Below are 20,000 nucleotides of genomic sequence, written 5' to 3' on the forward strand. Positions count from 1 at the left end.
TGGTGAGAAAATGTGTTCTGCTCAGACTGTGGCTCTGACAAGTTATGTTGGTCATTGCAGCATAAACACAAAACTGCTGGAAATGACAATATTCAGGACAGCAATAAAAATAAAATGCCTTTCACATATTTTGTGGTTTCATTTGGGGGTGGACTCCAACACAAAACAGGAGCAATTTAACATTTTACTATTTTACATTATAGTAGTGCTTGCCATAACTTGTGCACATAACAGAGGGTGAACTGCAATGAATCTGAATCATATGTGCAGGTATCTGACTGTGTGACATAGGCTGGTATCTGACTGTGTAACATATGCTGGTATCTGACTGTGTCACATACGCTGGTATCTGACTGTGTAACATATGCTGGTATCTGACTGTGTCACATATGCTGGTATCTGACTGTGTAACATAGGCTGGTATCTGACTGTGTCACAAACGCTGGTATCTGACTGTGTCACATATGCTGGTATCTGACTGTGTCACATATGCTGGTATCTGACTGTGTCACATACGCTGGTATCTGAGTCTGTAATGTGTTCAGGTATATGACTTTGTAATGTGCAGGTAATTGTCAGTTTAGATCAAGGACCAAGGAACAATACAGCATCTCAATACATCATTTTACCATTTAAACATGCATCATTCCAATTTACACAACAGGAAAATGCTGTGCTCTTAATAATAATAATAGTAGTCATTTTTATTATAATTATTATAATAACTATTACAATATATATGTACACAAATACGCAGTGTGGAAAAAACTGATGCTACATATTGAGATTAGCAAACTGAAACTATTTTGTCTGATTCTTTTCTTCCCCTTATTGGTTCTCTATGGCTGAGTCTTCATAAGAGAAACCAATCTGGGTTTCTGGCCCCTCCCACTGTGGCCTTGTGGGTAGTGGGCGGAGCTCACCTTATAGAAGCCGTCCCCTTCCTCTATCAGCTTGCTGAGCAGGATAATCATGATGTCAGGTTTGGAGGTGGCCATTGCCCATGTTGCTGGACCTGTGGTGTACAGGATGCATGATGGGTAAAAAAAAAAAAAGAAAAAAAAAAAACAGAGCGGGAGAAAAGAGGAAGGAAGAATGCAGGGTGTCTTGGAGAGCGTCTTGATGAAGAAGACGGCGGAATCACAAAGAAGACGAAGTAACCACAGCAACGACAACCAGATGCGGGATGAAGGAGGGGGTGGAGCCTGCTGCAGAGAACTAAGCTTTAGCTTTAGCTTAGCTTAGCTTAGCACTCCCTCTGACCTTGGGACAGTCAGAGACTTAGCTTAGCTTAGCTTAGCACTCCCTCTGACCTCGGGACAGTCAGAGACCAAACACCTACACCAACCATCTCTGCTCCCAGGAGACCCGCGTCCCCATAGGTAAAAAAAACCTGAACCGGGCCTTTGCGATATAACTGGACAACAAGGAAAACACAGAGTCCTCCTCTCAGCCTTCAGCCAATGGGAAGGGGCTCCTAGTAAAGTTAAAATGCGCGCCTCACCCACGATATCAAGTAACGGTACGACATCACTGCAGAGGGAACTAAACGAAACGGCGTTATAAATCTTGCTGTATGCTAATTAGCGACAAATCGCAAAAGAACCTAATTACAGAGACAGCAGAGAGAAGGGGGGGGAGAGAAAGCGGTGTCATTCTGTCAGTTTCGGTAGCGTCGGTGGGAAGCCGGCTCTGATTAATTAAGGCCTTCCCCCGGGGGGGCGGGTCGGCCTCCTCAAGGCGAAGTTACTCTCGCGGGCGAACAGAAACTTTTCCGCCGCGGCGAGCGAGGAGCGCGTCCGTTCGCGAACGAGCCGCCGCCCGGCCCCCGAGAGAGAGACAGACAAGATGTCCGCCGGTCGAGGCGACGGCCCCCTGGCTCTGACCGCCGGTCCGCCAGTCCGTTTTAAAGAGACAGGTCCCCGGCGCACTTCTCTGCGGGGGCGTCGGCCTTCGAGGGACGGCTACGGTGACACAGCGGAGAGGACGGGGGAAGGGTCCTGGGTGGAGGGACGGCCTGTCGGGTGGGCGGGGCCAGGGAGATTTAGATGTCCCTGCTGTCTACAGCTTGTGCGTTCGCACAAAGGCCTACCTGATCAACATTCTGCATCGGTGTGTCAGTTTGCGAGTGACCGGTACTTCTCTCTAGGGGTTTCGTCATACTTGTTCCTGGTTATGGTTATACACTTTGTTGTACGTCGCTCTGGATAAGAGCGTCTGCCAAATGCCTGTAATGTAATGTAATGTAATGGCTGTAGAACATTCCGGAAGTGAGCGCTGAACCTGCAGTGTGTGTGTGTGTGTGTGTGTGTGCGCTTACCGGTGTTGGCCTACGGAAGGAGCGGAGGGAATCGCGCGTGTGGGGCCCTGGTGGACATGTTAACAGGAACCAGTCTACCTACAGGCTGTGTGCGCTCTACTGGATAAACTCTGAGCACCAGTCCCATGTGGCCAGAGAGAATTCTGGGTAGCTGCACAGACAAAGTCTGCTTCCTTTGAGACTGAACAGGCGGGGAAACTGAGGTTCAAAAGTTCACTGCCGATCGATGCGTGGGAAGGGACAGGAGGGGCTCTGGCTGCTGTCTGAAGGCTGCGCCTGCCTGTCTCGGTGAGGTGAACGGACACAGAGGGGTGAGGGGGAGGGGAGGGGGGGGAGAGAGAGAGCCGTCAAAATGCCTGATAGGCTGAGACGCCGACAGCCTCGGGTTTACCTCTGGGCCGGCTGGGCAGCGTCTGACATCCTGGTACCGGAGAGCGAGGCGGGGCCAGGGGAGAGGCGGAGTCAAGTTATGAGCAAGGGGGTGAGGTTGGGGGAGCGGGGGTGGGGGGCGAGCAATGTGGCAAGAATCAACCAAAGAACACAGAGATGTGTGTGTGTGTGTGTGAGTGAGTGAGTGAGTGAGAGAGAGAGAGTGAGAAAGAGAGGTGGAGGAGAAGTGATGAGGAAAGGAACGAAAAAGAAGCAGCAGTGAGAAGCGGGGCAGAGTGCTGGAGTGGAAAAAAGAAAAGAACAACGGCACTAACGACAGTCTGCTTCAGAACAACCACCGGGGGGCGCCAACACAAGACCGCTGCCAACAGCACTGCACAAGAACACAAACCAGAGCCGTGAGGAGCCGGGAGAAGCAGCACATCGCAGCGTGGGGGGCGGGGGGGCGGGGGCGGGAGAGAGCAGGGGGAGGGGCTGCAGAGGAGTCTGCACCCCCATCTGTGGAGAAGATAGGGGGCGACAGAGAGGCACCGACCAGGGGGGGGGGGGACTCAGGGACTCAGCTGTGGTCGTTGGGGACAGGTACCAGTCATCCAATCCCCTGCCTTTCCCTCTGAATTGTCTCCCAGGTGCACCGAGCACATCTGGATCGCCAGCGGTCACGGCGAGGGCGTCCGACAGCGATCACACGCGCTCTCGCGGGCGCTCGGAGCGTTTGCGCGGGAGACCGTCCCCCGCCATGTTTCTCACTCGCCTCTCCCCACCCCCACCAGCGCCTTCTGGAACCACGTGCCCAACGGCACGCTGGGATTCCGCACTGCAGACGGTTCGCTCGCACTTTACCTGACACATCTGCACCAGCTCAGACACTTTCTGGCTATCGCTACGGATTCCGTCTGAGGCGCCCGGAAAGAGAAAACGGAAATACAACCGAGCGAAACTCCACAAGGCGTATTTTTTGGGGGGGGGGGGGGGCTTTGACGTGACCCTCCGCTGGGATAGTGCGCGACTGGAGGCGGCGGGGAGGGCGGGGAAGGGGGGGTCGCGTGCTCCGCCTCGCCGTCCTCCCGCCAACTTCAACATGGCGTATCCCTGAGAGACGCTCTCCCCGGTGCAGCCGGAGTTTAAGTCAACAGGCCCCGCCGCGGATTTTAGCTCCGCTCCGCCGGAGGGCTTTCATCTGGCGGCCCACCGCCTCTGAAGGGCCCGCCCCCCTTTCCTTTCGCTCTAGAGTTACCGCCAACGCCCGCCCCCCGTGTTGCGTTCGAGCCGCGGGGCTGCCTGTCCTGAGGATGGCTGTTTACCGCTCCTCAGAGAGCGCGGATACGGAGGTTCAGTCCTCCTCCTACTCCTGTCTGTCAGGCTGCGCGCGTCCGTCTGTCTGTCAGTCCTACCTATCTTGGCTCCCTTCTTGAGCAGGGCGACCACCACCGAGGTGTTGCGGCACCCCACCGCCCGGTCCAGGGGGCGCATGCCGCTGTAGTCCACGTGCTCGATCATCGCCCCGTGATCCACCAGGAACTGCACCTGGAGAGAGAGAGGGAGGGAGGGAGAGAGAGAGAGGGAGAGAAAGGGGGGGAGAGAGAGAGGGAGAGGGAGAGACAGAGAGAGAGAGAGAGAGGGGGGAGGGAGAGAGTGAGAGAGAGAGAGAGAGGGAGAGAAAGGGGGGGAGAGAGAGAGCCAGGGAGAGAGAGAGAGGGGGGAGGGAGAGAGAGAGAGAAAGAGGGAGAGAGAGGGGGAGAAAGAGGGAGAAAGAGAGTGAGAGAGAGGTAGAGGGAGGGGGGACAGAGGAAGAGAGAGAGAGGGAGAGAGCAAGACAGAGATGCGAGTAAGATAGTAACAGATGAAAGGCCATGAGAGAAATAGAAACAGAAAAAGAAAAATTCTCAGAATCTGTTCTTCAACATGGGGTGAGGATACGTGTCTGTACAGGAACAGTGAGGGAAGGTAACCTTTATTTCCTCTTCCTGAAACAGGGCGCCGTTCCTGTTAATGTGACTGTAATGTCATGCCTTTGCAAGCACAACCTCTCGCCACGCGAACAACGCACATCTCAATTACAATCAGACAGAAGAGCGCTGGTCTGAAACGGAGAAGGGAGACAGCAGGAGACAGAGCGGGTGGGGGAGGGAGGGAGGGAGCGAGGGAGGGAGAGAGAAAGAGAGCGAAAGACAGGCGTAGGACCTCTCGCTCACCACTTCGGCGTCTCCGTAGAAGGCGGCCAGGTCGAGCGGGGTGCGGCCGTTCTTGTCGGCGTGGTCGGTGGCCGCGCCCCTCTCCACCAGGGAGCGCACCACGGCCATGTGACCCTTCAGACACGCCCAGCTCAGGGCCGTCAGGCCCTCCTTGTCCATCAGGCTTATGGAGGCACCTGGGGGGGGGGGGGGGAGCGCAGGGCATGCCCATTAATCACCTCGCCCCATTCGCATACATTACCCAGGCTGCACTGCGACAGATAACGCTCTAACCCGCGTTTGCTTAATATGACTCCAGTACCAGACTTCATAATGCAAATATTTTCAGATTTTTTTATTTACTGCGTTATGGACTATACACTTGACTCTGACTAGTAGAGCAGTCCCCTCTATAGAGTAGTTCTAACTTGTAAATATTGTAAATACCAATAAAACTAAATACTAATCCGTAAATGCTTACATTACATTTATTTGGCAGACGCTTTTATCCAAAGCGACGTAAAGTAAGTGCAATTATTTATCATTGTTTGTTTCCTAAGCTTGTGCCAGTGTGACATTTTGAGCAGTGAAGTAGCCGATTTAACAGAACGGGCCTGCGTGACTTTCGGGGAGGTGAAGGCGTGCGCCCGCAGGCCGGGGTCGGACCCGCGCCACGCGCCGCCCCCGGGCCCGAGCGGCGGCTCACCCTGCGCCAGCAGGAACTCCACGGTGCCCAGGTGGCCCTCGGAGGCCGCCATCATCAGGGGAGTGCGGCCCTGCTTGTCGGCCATGTTGACGTCGGCGCTGTGCGTGAGCAGCAGGTCCACGATCTGCGCGGACCGCCCGGGGGGTGGGGGGTGAGGGAAACACGCGCCGGAACACAGAGAGAGAACGTCACGAGAAACGCAGACGTCCAGCCGGTGTCTCTCCGCCAAACTCAATATTACTGACAAAATCTCAGACATCGGATAACACAAAAGTGAGACAAAATCAGAGTTCAACTGTCAGAGTTACACAGTGCCCTGAACTGAAGAAGTGAATATTCAAGAAATTGTACTTGTTATTAGTCAAATAACAAAAAGGAACACTAACTATACATATGCATATTTTAATGCCTTTCCTTGAATAAATCTTGCTATGCCTCATACCGTGTCTCATTTGAGAAACACAAAAAAACTGTCAACAACGGGCACAATCGAAATCTCCATAGGAGAGCCACAGAAGCCCCGTGAGGGGGGAGTGGCCTGTGCGCGGGCCCCACCCACCTGCCAGTGGCCCTGCCGGACGGCGCTGAAGAGAGGGACGATCCCGCGGCGGTTGGGCTGGGCCACGGCCGCCCCCTGCTCCAGCAGCAGCCTGCACACCTCCAGCTTGCCCCGCCCTGCGGCCGCCGTCAGCGCTGCGGAGAGGAGAGGAGGGGGGGGGGGGGGAAGGTCTGGGTCACGTGACTGCCGGGCGGGGCCACCAGGGAATGCACAGGCACACCAGGCTGCACTGCAAACGACTGCCACTCTGAATCTCTGCACTCTGAATCTCTGCAGTCTGAATCTCTGCACTCTGAATCTCTGCAGTCTGAATCTCTGCAGTCATTCCAACCGAGGATCTCAAATTATCCCGCGTTATATTGGGTTACAGACGGTAGCCTAGACTCGCTAGTTTTAACTTGTGTATGTTTACGTCGTTGTCTCAGACTCACTGCATGCTTTCCAGCAGCCCCTGAGGACAGACGTGTTGCGGACGGTTTCTGACAGACGTCTATGTCAACAAACAAGCACGTCGCGCGGCTCAGCGCGCGCGAGTGTCAGTCAGGCTCCGGCGGCACGCTACGTTTCCAGGCCCGCTGTAGAGGAAAGGATCGCACTGCGGCGCGCTGAGCCTGTCTCCCCGTCCCGGTCTTTACTGCAGCAGACGCACGCCGTCGATGTCGCCCGCGATACAACGGCTCACAAAGAGCGGTGCGCGCCGTCTGCGGCATGAAAGGGAGCGACACGCACCCCCCCCCTCGCAGATTATGGCCTCACGTCGGCTCTCGTTTCCGCCCCGGAGGCGAAGACGGGGAGCGAAGGGACGGGTCGGCTCTAAAGGAGAAGCGGAGAGCCGGGTGCGGGGGCACGGCGTCCTTCCTCTCGCTCTCTCTCTCTCCCCCAAACTCAGCCAGCGCGCACCGAGGACGCGCCGCCCGTCCTTCCGTCCGCCCAAGGAGACCGCGAGGACGATGCCTATTTAAAGCCGCGTGCGCCGCCGGTGCGGCTATAATGTTACAGCGCTGCGGCGTCATGGGGTCGTTTGGAAGGACGTTAGCCGGGCGTGGTCGTGCAGTTACGGTACGCGCTGAACACGGTGATGTCCCTGCGGGCCACCTTTCTATTCACATCAATAACGGTTCTGTCTCCTTCCTGCTAACGGTCTCAGGTTATGGAAGCTGTGAATTAAGTCCACAGTCGAGTCCATTAACCTGTAAGGTCGGTGGGGTAACTCTGTAGGGTAACGTCTGTCTCCATGGCTTGTCCATGGGGTAAGGAGCTTACAGGGCCATTTGAATAGGCTAGAATAGAACAACCTAGCTTGAATGGTCAGAGCAGGACCAATGTGATAGACGCCTTAAAGATGCCGCCATGGAAACGGTGATACCGAACACGGGTAGAGAGAGAGAGATAGGGCTGTGATGAATTGCATGCCATGATGAACGTTCGCCGGCGAAGAAAGCTGCTTCTCGTTTCCTCCGCGCCCCCCCCCCCCCTCGCTGGCCGATTCGGAGTCGCCGGCCGTAAAAAACGGAGAGCAGTACATTCTGTGACCGCACCGTGCACCTGCTCCTGAGACCACACCTCTGCTCCTGAGACCACACCTCTGCTCCTGAGAGACCACACCTCTGCTCCTGAGACCACACCTCTGCTCCTGAGACCACACCTCTGCTCCTGAGACCACACCTCTGCTCCTGAGAGACCACACCTCTGCTCCTGAGACCACACCTCCGCTCCTGAGACCACACCTCCGCTCCTGAGACCACACCTCTGCTCCTGAGAGACCACACCTCCGCTCCTGAGACCACACCTCCGCTCCTGAGACCACACCTCCGCTCCTGAGACCACACCTCTGCTCCTGAGACCACACCTCTGCTCCTGAGAGACCACACCTCTGCTCCTGAGACCACACCTCTGCTCCTGAGACCACACCTCCGCTCCTGAGACCACACCTCCGCTCCTGAGACCACACCTCCGCTCCTGAGACCACACCTCCGCTCCTGAGACCACACCTCTGCTCCTGAGACCACACCTCTGCTCCTGAGACCACACCACTGCCAAGGGCCCCGGCCTCCGTCGCCGCGCCTACCGCTGGCAAGCGAGCGCCTCCTCCGTGCTCAGTCCCAGAGGGGTTTCTGGCGTACCCTCAAGCCCTACCTAGCGTCTCGAAACCGTCACAGATTCGGGGATTTCGCTGGTCCGCTAAGCAAAACAACCCCGCCATAACGCTGAGCGCAGGGGTTTGTTAGCCTAGCTGAGGCGTCAGGCAACCTGTAATTGGCATATTTATAAACCGAAATGCAAGGGGCCACCACGCCAGGCTACTGGCGGTGACGGCTGGACAGGAAACCGATGAATTAACGATGGGAAAAGCAGCAAAACGCCCTGCCTCCGCTCAGACCGACGCTTCGCGGTCAGCCGCATGAGACCTAGGCCAACTGACAGGTCCGTGAGGTCTTACGCCTTTCTACAGAGGCTGCAACGGAGACGGCTCCGTTCAGGGGGACGAACAACCCGAGCGGGATTAGCAGCCGAACGGACCGTGACTGGGGGGCCGTTATTTCTGGGTTTAAAATGGCGGCGGCGGCGGGCTGGCGTCCAGACGCCGGGCGAGCTACCCGTCGCTGCCGAGGGGCTCCAGCAGGGGCCGCGCACCTGTTTCCCCCCACAGGGTGTCGAAGCTGTTGATCTGAGCGCGCTCCACTTCCTCCTCGTCCTTCTCCGGCAGATCCAGGAGGTAGGACACGATCTGGGGGGGGGGGGGGGGAGAGAGACGCAGTCCGCTCACGACTCGGGACAAACCAGCCGCACGCTTCAGCGACCGAGGTCACATCCTCAGAAGCTGGGATGGGTGCGGTGACTATGATGGGAAGAGTCTTTGATTGTAATTTTGACCTTTATATGTACTGCGTTTTAAATATTGCGCTGCTTTTGTACTGTGTCTGCTCCTCACAGTGATTTTCTGGAAAGTTCTGAGTGTACCATTATGACAAGAGCTACAAATAAATGCATTATCAACTCTTAACTAAAGCATAATAGGTACTTTATCATTTTTGTGAATCCTTTTGTGAAGCGCTAAGAGGGCATTTAAATTTAACTAGTAAAAATATATATATATATTAATGAGTGATATTTATTCAATTGGGCAACAGGAAATGGGAACATTGTGTTACCAAAATGACATTACTTAGCTTAGGTGTATCTGTACAGGTTTCATATAGACAAGGACGATGCCAGGTGGTGGATGTTAAGCATAGGTTACATACCGTTATGTTAGGCTATGAACTTAGAACATGGAATATATATATACATAGATATACATGTTTGCCTAATGCTGGGCAAAACTATGCATATTTCTCCTTTTAAGAAAACCATTGGTACTGGGCCCACTGCATTAGTGCTGAGCCGAGGAGAAACGGTAGGGGCGCATCTCTGATTGGTCAGAATCAGCAGGCAGAATCAGCGCGGACGCCCGAGGCCCTCACCTCGGTGAAGCCCATGCTGGCGGCGGCCACCAGGGCCTGCTGGACGGCGTGGCTCTTGCTGAAGACGCCCTGCTGCTGGCCGCCCATGGTCCAGTCGCACTGGATCAGGAACTTCACCACCTCCATGTGGCCCCGGAGGGCCGCGTGCACCAGCGCGCACTGCCCGTTCTTGTCCAGGTGGTCCACCTGCGCGCGGGGGACGAGGACAGAGTGCAGTCAGCCTCCTCGCTCGCACCTACGCTCCCCCTCACCCCGTACGCGTGCGGGTATCTCCCTCACCGACAAAAAACGCCACGTTTCCACACACTTTTGCCGCGCCACTGCTGAAACAGCTCTCCATTAGCAGGGCTGCTAACGTCAATTACAGCTCATGAGCAGCAATTCCCAGTGACCACAGGTAACCTGTCACTACTAAATAAAGACCCAATTCTAAGAAATGACTAACAAAACAGAACACGTATTGAAGAGAAAAAAAACTGAAGAAAAGCTCTCCTTTGAGGTAGATAATGATACTGCAGGTAAAAGAACGAAAAGACTACTTTCCCATTCCAAACTCAGATCCAAAGTGCCCTCAAGAAACCTACGCCTAACACAGTCGCAGCGTTTCAGCAACGTTGTAGGGACGCTGGCACCGTGCTGCTGAGAGACAGAGAGCGGGGGGGGGGGGGGGGCGGGTCACCTTGGCTCTCTTGCGGCACAGGGTGGTGACGATGTTGAGGTGGCCGGCGGCGGCGGCGTAGCCCAGGGGCGTGAGGCCGCTCTCCGAGGCGGCGTCCACCGAGGCGCCGTACTCCAGCAGCAGCGCCACGGTGTCGGCGTAGCCCAGGTGGGCGTGCACGCACAGCACCGGCGCGTTGCTCAGCACCTCCGTGCGGTAGTTCACGTTGGCCCCGCCCAACATCAGCAGCCGGCTCACCTGCGGGAGTCAAAGTCGCTCTCATCACATTGCGTTTGTTCAGCACGCGCTTTTATCCAAAGCGACGTACAAAAGTGCATATCAAGGTCATTGGAACAATTACAAAACACTTGATAAGGTACTTGATAAGGCTTGATAAGGTACAATACTCATTTTGTACAGTTATCCATAGCCAAGAACACAGTCCAGTTCACGCAGTGAAAATTATTCTGACCTAACCTATGCCCAACCTAAGTCCAACCAGGGGGAAGTACAAGCTACAACAAGCTACAACATTAGGATGATAGTACAAAGGACGCATAACATAATTCTTGCGACGTAACTGATGAAAACAAAGGAAGTAACATTGTTATCCCTCCTCCAATAAAATCCAAGTTTCCCCAGCAGGCTGAAGTGTACCAGTTTGAGGAATACAGAAAGCGAAAGCTGGGTTTGGTCTGGTTTTAGCTGAGCAGTACCTTGATGTTAGGAGTGTAGAGGTTTCTGAGAGAGGCCAGGGCAGTGGAGAGGCCCTCTGTACTGTAGGACACCCACAGTCCCTGCAAGATGGACGAGGAAACCCCGACCTTCTTGCTTAGGCCCTACAACAGGGGGAAAGAAAAAAAAAAGAAAAACATTAATGTTTAGGCAGCCCTGTCGTTATGCTGTAGATCTTAAAAGGTCAGGTTTGACACATTCACTCGGATGTGTATAAACAATTTCTACATTTATTTTTCAAAACGCTATTAGCTTTTATTACAACTCTTGGGGCTGGTTCCACCAATGAAGACTCATTTATATTGTTTAACACATTTTGAGCTGATCTGGAATTTCTTGCTTGAAGGCTGTTGCTATATGTGTTGGGGAAATAACTGAAAACTTGGCTTTGTAAATTGCGCCACTAAAATTTTAAAAAGAATGTGGTCCACCATATTTAAATTTCAGTCGTGATAACAATCGACAATACGAATGAAATGATTTGCATCCAATGCGAAATGAACCACACAGCATGCAGCTTCATAGCTATAGCTGTCATTCTTGAAATCGGTCCATATGACAATCGGTCCAAATGACAAGGTGACCGACCGAACGATAAACTGAAATGAAGAGTACGTCGCGACTCGTAAAAAAGCACGGTTACGGTTGAGCTTCCGTAATGGCGGTGTGACCGCAGGTCGAGCGGGCGGAGCGCGGTCGAGCGGGGGTTCACCTTGAAGATGTGTGCTTTGAGGATGTGGTGGCCCAGCTCGATGGTCTGCTGCCGGTTCAGCTTCCCCTCCTGCCGGGAGAACCAGAAGGCCAGGAGCGTGTGACCACTCCTGCGGAGGAGGGGCAAAGAGACCACGCGCGTGAGCCTCTACAGCGTTGGAAGGCAGGGCGATTCACTCCGAGTTTCACAGAACATGAAGCACATTACAAACACTGGGCGCCATGGTCAAATGTATATTTCAGTCAGCGCAAAGAAGGTTGACCACTAATTGCAGCATTTACCTCAAATAACATCTCAGTTCAAAACTACAGTTAATTCTGACCCTTTTTTGTTTCCAAAACCCATGGCCATCCTCATATACGCTATTACACTCATTATCCCATAGAAATGTTTTTTTTTCCCGCCCCGACAGCGGTTCCCCTGTCTGTAAACCACTGTGCTCTGCTGTAAGCCCCACCCCCCGGCCCCGCCCCCGGCCCCGCCCGCTCCCCTAACCTGGGGTCGCAGAGGAACTTGGTCTTCTCGCCCTCCTCCCTCCAGATGAGCCACTCGCGGAAGGAGGGGTGCACGAACATGCGCGTGCCGTCGCGGCGCTTGACCAGGAAGACGGCCAGGTTGTCCATGCGCTGCTGGAAGTCGTCCCAGTCCAGCGTGCCCTGCACCGCCCCGGCGTTGGCGGCCTGGTGGATCTGCTCGTCCGTCAGCGGGTGCAGCGAGGCCACGGCCACGTTGAGCAGCGGCAGGGCGCGCTCGAAGGACGACTGCGTGGGGAAGCGCATGTTGCACTGCAGCAGGTAGACCTCGGCCAGGCTCACCGGCACCACCTTGTAGCTGGAGCTCTTGAGCACCAGGTAGCCCTTCTCGATGAGGTCGAAGGTCAGCTTGAGGTACAGGTAGGAGCCCTGGCTCAGCGCCTTCAGGTGGGCGCTCAGCTTGCCGAAGGAGGCGTTGTCCATCTTGCCGTTGAGCGAGATGTTGTTCTGGATCTCGGGGCTGCTGTGGATCCGGTGCAGGATGTAGCCCTGCAGGTCCTGGTCGATGGCCTCGTTCTCCTCCAGCCGGTCCAGGGAGATTTGGTGGAAGGGGAGGGGCTTGGTAATCTCCTTTATGAGAGGAAGTGGGTAAGGGGGGGGGGGGGAATGAAAACAAGGGAATGGGGTCATTACATCTAGTCTACATAAGGAGGCATGGCTCAAAGCTATTGTCAGCATGGTACACAAACAAGGAACCCAAAACCTGGCAATGCACCAGCTACCCTGCGTAAACACCGTCCTGAGGCATATCTAACAGTTTTAGCGTCATTAACACCAGAGAGGATTACGGGAGGCTGCATTTAATCAGTAAACATCCCGCTCCGGAATCCCCGCGGTCCCCCGCTGCTGATTGGATGTCCCCGATCGCGCGGAGCGCCGCCGTAACTGAAGCATCAGAGCGCGTTGTTGTTGCACGCGGCAACGGAGGGACGTCCCACCTGCAGCGTGGTCCTGACGGTCACCACCAGCTTCAGCCAGGGCGGGAACTTGCTGACGGTTTTGCTGAGGAAAGAGACGATGGTGTCCCCGTAGTCGGGCTTGTGAAACTCCGCCTCGTTGAGCCCGTCGATAAGGATGATCAGGTCTTCGTCGGTGGTGATCTTCCTCTCTGGGGAACGTCAAGTTCATGGTCAGTTCAGCCAAAATCAGCAAACAGTAGCAGGACAAGTCTTACATTATAGCACTGTATGGGAATAGGATCGGTCCTATACAACACTGACAGTTACAATACATTATAACTACAAGTCATGTCCACTTCTAGTATGGTTGAGCTTTTTGGTGGGAAATACGGGATTTATTCTACAGGTCAAGAGAAGCTTCAACTCACAGTAAAGAATTAAATAAAATAATTAAAACTGCTCTTCCCAGACCTGAATTCTATTCTGTCATCTTAAAGGAGAAGGACAACCTGCTCGACTGTGGCCTTACATGGAAAAAAAAAAAAAGAACAAGAGGAGGGATCATAGTTCCCTTATCACTATTTAAAACTAAGGTTTCAGCTGGAGTTCTATGCCCTATGAGGGGGGGATTTAAAACCAGGGCTACTGCCCGCTCGGTCAGCGAGGAGAGTCGGAGAGGAGGAACCTTTGTAGAGGGTGTCCAGGGGCTCCAGCACGCCCCTCCTGAAGGAGGCCAGGGGGTCCTGCACGCAGGAGCGCAGACTGAGCGTGCTCTGCAGGTGGGGCTCCCTCAGCAGCAGCTCCCGGTAGGCCAGCAGCTGGGGCGAGCGGCACAGCAGCGCCGCCACGTTGTGCACGAACTCCGGCACCAGGCAGGTGTAGGCGTTATCCGCCTGGCAGTAGTGGTACGCCACCACCTGGGGGCCAAACACGCCGAGTAAGACGCCGGGAAGAACTTTCACTGGAGGCAAGAACTAGGGGAGCTAAAACTAACCAGGGAGCTAAAAGTAACCAGGGAGCTAAAACTAACCAGGGAGCTAAAACTAACCAGGGAGCTAAAACTAACCAGGGTGCTAAAACTAACCAGAGAGCTAAAACTAACCAAAGAGCTAAAACTAACCAGGGAGCTAAAACTAACCAGGGAGCTAAAACTAACCAGGGAGCTAAAACCAACCAGGGAGCTAAAACTAACCAGGGAGCTAAAACCAACCAGAGAGCTAAAACTAACCAGAGAGCTAAAACTAACCAAAGAGCTAAAATTAACCAGGGAGCTAAAACTAAGCAGGGAGCTAAAATTAACCAGGGAGCTACAACTAACCAGAGAGCTAAAACTAACCAGAGAGCTAAAACCAACCAGGGAGCTAAAACTAACCAGAGAGCTAAAACTAACCAAGGAGCTAAAACCAACCAGGGAGCTAAAACTAACCAGAGAGCTAAAACTAACCAAGGAGCTAAAACCAACCAGGGAGCTAAAACTAACCAGGGAGCTAAAACTAACCAGAGAGCTAAAACCAACCAGGGAGCTAAAACTAACCAGAGAGCTAAAACTAACCAAAGAGCTAAAACTAACCAGGGAGCTAAAACTAACCAGAGAGCTAAAACTAACCAGAGAGCTAAAACTAACCAGGGAGCTAAAACTAACCAGGGAGCTAAAACTAACCAGGGAGCTAAAACTAACCAGGGAGCTAAAACTAACCAGGGAGCTAAAACCAACCGGGAGCTAAAACCAACCAGAGAGCTAAAACTAACCAGGGAGCTAAAACCAACCAGGGAGCTAAAACTAACCAGGAAGCTAAAAGCAACCAGGGAGCTAAAACTAACCAGGAAGCTAAAAACAACCAGGGAGCTAAAACTAACCAGGAAGCTAAAAGCAACCAGGGAGCTAAAACTAACCAGAGACCTAAAACTAACCAGAGCTAAAACTAACCAAGGAGCTAAAACTAACCAGGGAGCTACAACTAACCAGACAGCTAAAACTAACCAGGGAGCTAAAACCAACCAGGGAGCTAAAACTAACCAGGAAGCTAAAACCAACCAGGGAGCTAAAACCAACCCGGAAGCTAAAACTAACCAGGGAGCTAAAACCAACCAGGGAGCTAAAACCAACCAGGGAGCTAAAACTAACCAGGAAGCTAAAACTAACCAGGGAGCTAAAACTAACCAGAGAGCTAAAACTAACCAGGGCGCTAAAACTAACCAGGGCGCTACATACGCCCTAATGGAGATTAAATACACCACAATATACTGTACATACGTACACTGTCTGGAAAATATGATAAAATATAAATACATTTCACAGCAGTTTATTTTAATAGAATATACTGCAGTCCGAAAGCAGAAAACTTTCGTATATTTTCCAATGTTGAAGTGTTGTAATATGAATTTGAAAATGTTTTATTTTAATACATTTCAAGTAAAATTCCATTCATTGTCAGTAGAGGTTTGCAGATTACTGTCTCCTCTCATTTAACTACTTACCATAGTTCAACGTTTAAGGGCAAATTGGAGCAATAATGAACGAACGACAACGGTTAACAAGTGAGGTTGGAACCCCACAGTGTTTACAGTCTAAGTGTATTATGCCTATGCTGTAAAGATAAATATTCTAAATGTACTCAGGCAGGAGGTGGTGTGCGCCACAGGAATAAAGCAAAGAGGCCAGATAAAGGACTGGCAGGCCAATTAGGAATTACCAACAGGTGGCAAAGTCACTGAGACAGAAAGAACTCAGCAGCTGATGCCACAGATTCAGAAAGAGGGGAATGTATGGACTCATAATAGAATGCTAATTCTGTATTCCAAGGGACAAAGAACTTAAACAAAGAGAGCGAGGGAAATAGAAGGGAACTGAGCTCAATTATTAATGCGCAGAGTTAACAAGATCTAATAGCTTGGCTGGAAATTGCTTTCTGTGGGTATAAATATTTCATCAAGCTGGCGGGGAGAAGTTGTTTTTCTTTTTTAAATACATCTGCATAATGCAATGGGGAGGAGTGGGGGGTGCGGGCGGGGGCGGGGTGCGGTTAGATTGACGGCCACTATGGGCGGAGCTATGACGGAGAGAGGCAGTCTGTGATGTTGTCATGACGTGGGCCCTGCTCCTGAGACTCCACACTGGATAAGGGGAATATGTGTGTGTGGAAACAGCCTGGGGAGTTCTGGAAAGACCAGTGTGTAAGAAGGGGAGCAGGGAGGGGCATAATTAGGTATTAGAGTAAGATGAGTGTAAGGAAAGGCATAGGGAGATATTATAGCATAAAGGGTGTATGGAGGCAGAAAAGGATGTTAAGTGAGGAGGATGTAGGGAGCGCATAGGGAGACAGAATAAGGAGGGGTGTATGGAGGTATGAGAGTATCAGACTAAGGAGGGTTTAGGGAAGTATTAAGAGTATCAGAGTAATGGGGTTATAGGGAGGCATTAGAGTATCAGAGTAATGAGGGTGTAGGGGGGTATCAGAGTAATGAGGGTGTAGGGAGGTATTAGAGTATTACAGTAAGGAGGATGTAGGGAGGTATTAGAGTATCAGAGTAATGGGGCTTTTGGGAGGTGTTAGAGTATCAGAGTAATGGGGCTTTTGGGAGGTGTTAGAGTATCAGAGTAATGGGGGTGCAGGGAGGTATTAGAGTATTAGAGTATGTACACAGGGGCACAGAGGGGTAACAGTATGTATGGATTTAGGGAATGATGTCACACCTGGGCTGCCAGCCGCCTCATGGCCTCCTCTTGGCGCCGCCTCATCTCGGGGGTCCCAGGGCAGCTGCCCCCGCCCAGGGTGCCGTGGGAGGGCTGGGATTGGCTGAGGGGCAAACCCTCTCCGTCTGAGGGGCACACACAGGCGCAGAGCGAGTCACCTCACGTGATCCGCCCGGTTCCACCTGGCCTTCTGCTCAACGCTTTAAAACAACTCCCAGTTTGACACCCTGCAATGCGCGAACGCCTCACTGAGAGCGCACCGAAACAACCGAGAGCCTGTTTATTTAAACGCGCATTTAACGCCCTTTTCACTTTCTGTGTTCTTTGAGGTGAAAAACGCTTTGAACATAATGCAGGGAAAGCACTTTGTGAAGTTTAACGTCATAATTATTATTAATGCACAGCAATTCGCGGTTGTCAACTTTGATAAAAGTGATCAAATTTTCAAAGACAGGCGCAAATTAATCTCTCCTTCCGCCAAAATACAAACGATTCAGTTCTCTCATTCCGGTAATTACCAAATATCTGTCTTCATTTGGTCATCTTCCACCACACATTCATGCTTTTCTTTTTTCTTATGTATTTATTTTATTTATTGGCAGATCCAGATTTATTTTACTGTGCAGATCCAATTCCCACCCTAGTTTGTAATGTCCACTTATCTGCAACCTAAGCCATGTTCATGTGCGAACCCCACTGTCGCCGGCTGCTGCCTTTCACACCGCTGACTACAGCTCAGCTCACACAGAGTGGAGTCAGAGGAAGACCTTTCCATATGCACAGGCTGCCTATGACAGGGAACATGCGGTTCACAGGCGTCTGATAGACCAGCGGGGGGCGCCGGAGAGCGGTGAAACACAGACCGCGAACCAAATGAACCCTCCCATGCCCTGGGATACACAATCCCCAATTGCGAGTCGCCCTGTGGAGCTACCGAGCACAGACAGCACTGGCACAGTCAATCAATCAATCAATCAATCCGAGACTACGCGGCTCACGCATGCACCACAGTGTGGAGCCTTAACCGAATGAGTCACCCAGCAGTCACAGTCAATTCAATCGGAGCGTTCGCTCAGCATAGGAGAAAATGCCACTGCACCCAGACGCACATACCTGACATTTAAGAATGCAACACAGAGCTGTCAAGGTACACATGAGACAGCAACACAGCACAGAACCCCCACCCCCCCGAACCCGCGGACGCAGGCCTACGTTTGGGCGAGGCGTGCGGGCTGTCCGAGGCGATCTGCCGCATGCGGGTGCCGTGGCAGCTGAGCGCCACCAGGCGGGAGACGATGGCGGTCTTGCCGTAGCCGATGTTGCCCACCACCACCACGCCGCGGTTGGAGCCGGAGTCGTCCGCGCTCAGCCGGGCGTCCACCTCCTGGAAGAGCCAGTCGCGGCCGGTGAACACCGAGTCCATGGTGATGCTGGGCACCTCGAAGAGCAGCGGCTTGAGCGCGATGTCGGGAGGCCGGTAGGGGGCGAAGCGCACTGGGGGGGGGGCGCACAGGGGAGAGAGGGGGGGGGGTCAGGCCCTCACGCACACAGGCACACACACAGGCACACACACACGCTCCTTTCATGTCCTCTCTAACCCCACAGGAGACTCTGTGACATCACAGCTCGCAAACTTTGATGTGAATACCCACAGTCAGACCTCATTAAGGTAATGAGAACAGAGAAGGATAGAGCTATCGTCGCTATTTCCGATCGGTTAAAAAAAAAAAAACTTAACGGCCCTTTGATGTTAGTCCTAGACCAAACCAACTATTCTGTTAATTGGAACAGCGGGGAAAAAAAATATAAAGAAGTTAAAAAGAAAAATAAAAACCCAGATGAAATGCAACGTACTTAAAATATTTATCTTACCTAGAACATTAAAAATACAAGTTATTATCACGTTCACGGATGGAACAGAAGTAGTACATTGCAGAATGACGCACTTAACTACTATGGTACACATTCTGCAAAATATGTATTGAGTATATGAGTGGCAACTCTGATATTTTTCAACATATATGTGAAAACATATGCAAAACATACACATTTTTTTCTTACACCTTTTTTTATGTTCAAATGTCAGCACAAAGAATACTCACGGATATGACTAGTTATGAGCAACAGAATACATTTAAATGCACATGCTGTAACGTCAGTTACAGTGACAGATATAACAAGACAACTGTTATGAACGTCAGCGGCTCCACCAAAACTATTTTTATTGCCGTCATCATTCATATTAGAAATATGAACGATACCGCTCGCGTGTTTTAGCGTTACTAATCATGACATTCTTTTCCATGAAAATACCGATCCCGTGATGGCGTCCTGAAAATGAAACATTCGCCATTTAAAACTAGGACAATAAACGGACTAAACAAATATAGCACCTTTCCCTCGGGACGTATGCTGCGCGTCTTGATAAATGTGCTATTTTAATATGCATATTTGGAAACTAAAGGGTAATGCAATCACTTTGGCCTGCCTCTTCTGCTTGGAGCTGCATTGCGGTGACTGATAAGGGAGTGCGTGTAAATCTTCCTAACAGATTGATGTCTCCGAGGTTGAGAAATCGGATAATTTTTGAAAGCGTTCGCCGGTTATTTACGCCCAAGCTGCCTGTTTTTTTTCACTGCGCTGGCTTTGCCCCCTATTCTCCAGCAGGGGGAGCTAATCGTCAAATGAAACCACCTGCAGATTAAGCTAGACAACTTCTCCACGTCTAGAATGCGGCACAGACTACGCTGCCGTGCACTTCCAACGGGATGAAATTTGCACACGGTCTTGATGAACTAATAGATGTTGATTCAGATTGTATGTGATCGTATGTGACGCTATGCGATCAAATGGGAGGTTAAATGTGAAAACGATCGATTATTATAATGGCGAATTACAAATTTACTATAATGCACCCATGCAGGGAGGTGGGGGGGGGGGGTTGGAGGTGGAGGCAGGTGGAAGCGCTGGGGGTTTAGGAGTCGAGTAAAAGAAAAGCAACTTACGTGACTGCGATTGCCAGGCATGGGTGTTAGTGGAAGCTGAGACAGACAGAATACATAAGCGAGAGAAAAGACACAGCGTGAAACGGACAGAGAGAGAGGCGGAGAGAGGGAGATGGGAGGGTGGCGGTGTGTCATCGCGGTGGCGGGGCGT

The 20,000-nt window shown here is 52.1% G+C and overlaps 1 protein-coding gene across 14 annotated transcripts in view; it reads right to left on the reverse strand.

The window, feature by feature from the left end:
• tanc2b (tetratricopeptide repeat, ankyrin repeat and coiled-coil containing 2b) overlaps positions 1-20,000 on the reverse strand; it is a 243,509-nt gene that overhangs the window by 9,779 nt on the left and 213,730 nt on the right. For 10 of the 14 annotated variants that reach the window (XM_035405991.1, XM_035405993.1, XM_035405989.1 and 7 more), the window contains 17 exons: positions 19,850-19,885; positions 18,057-18,338; positions 16,845-16,969; positions 13,836-14,067; positions 13,190-13,359; positions 12,214-12,821; positions 11,719-11,827; positions 10,988-11,110; positions 10,293-10,529; positions 9,614-9,799; positions 8,784-8,877; positions 6,150-6,283; positions 5,591-5,714; positions 4,906-5,081; positions 4,105-4,237; positions 2,712-2,741; positions 924-1,015 (listed from right to left, as the gene is read on the reverse strand). In XM_035405991.1, coding sequence (XP_035261882.1) covers positions 924-1,015; positions 2,712-2,741; positions 4,105-4,237; positions 4,906-5,081; positions 5,591-5,714; positions 6,150-6,283; positions 8,784-8,877; positions 9,614-9,799; positions 10,293-10,529; positions 10,988-11,110; positions 11,719-11,827; positions 12,214-12,821; positions 13,190-13,359; positions 13,836-14,067; positions 16,845-16,969; positions 18,057-18,338; positions 19,850-19,885 — 2,891 coding nt within the window. The remainder of the gene's footprint in view (positions 1-923; positions 1,016-2,711; positions 2,742-4,104; positions 4,238-4,905; positions 5,082-5,590; positions 5,715-6,149; positions 6,284-8,783; positions 8,878-9,613; positions 9,800-10,292; positions 10,530-10,987; positions 11,111-11,718; positions 11,828-12,213; positions 12,822-13,189; positions 13,360-13,835; positions 14,068-16,844; positions 16,970-18,056; positions 18,339-19,849; positions 19,886-20,000) is intronic. The other 4 variants (XM_035405995.1, XM_035405986.1, XM_035405985.1 and 1 more) reach the window with 3 other exon arrangements.

Source organism: Anguilla anguilla, chromosome 2, assembly GCF_013347855.1.
Source record: "Anguilla anguilla isolate fAngAng1 chromosome 2, fAngAng1.pri, whole genome shotgun sequence".
Classification (NCBI taxonomy): Eukaryota; Metazoa; Chordata; class Actinopteri; order Anguilliformes; family Anguillidae; genus Anguilla; species Anguilla anguilla.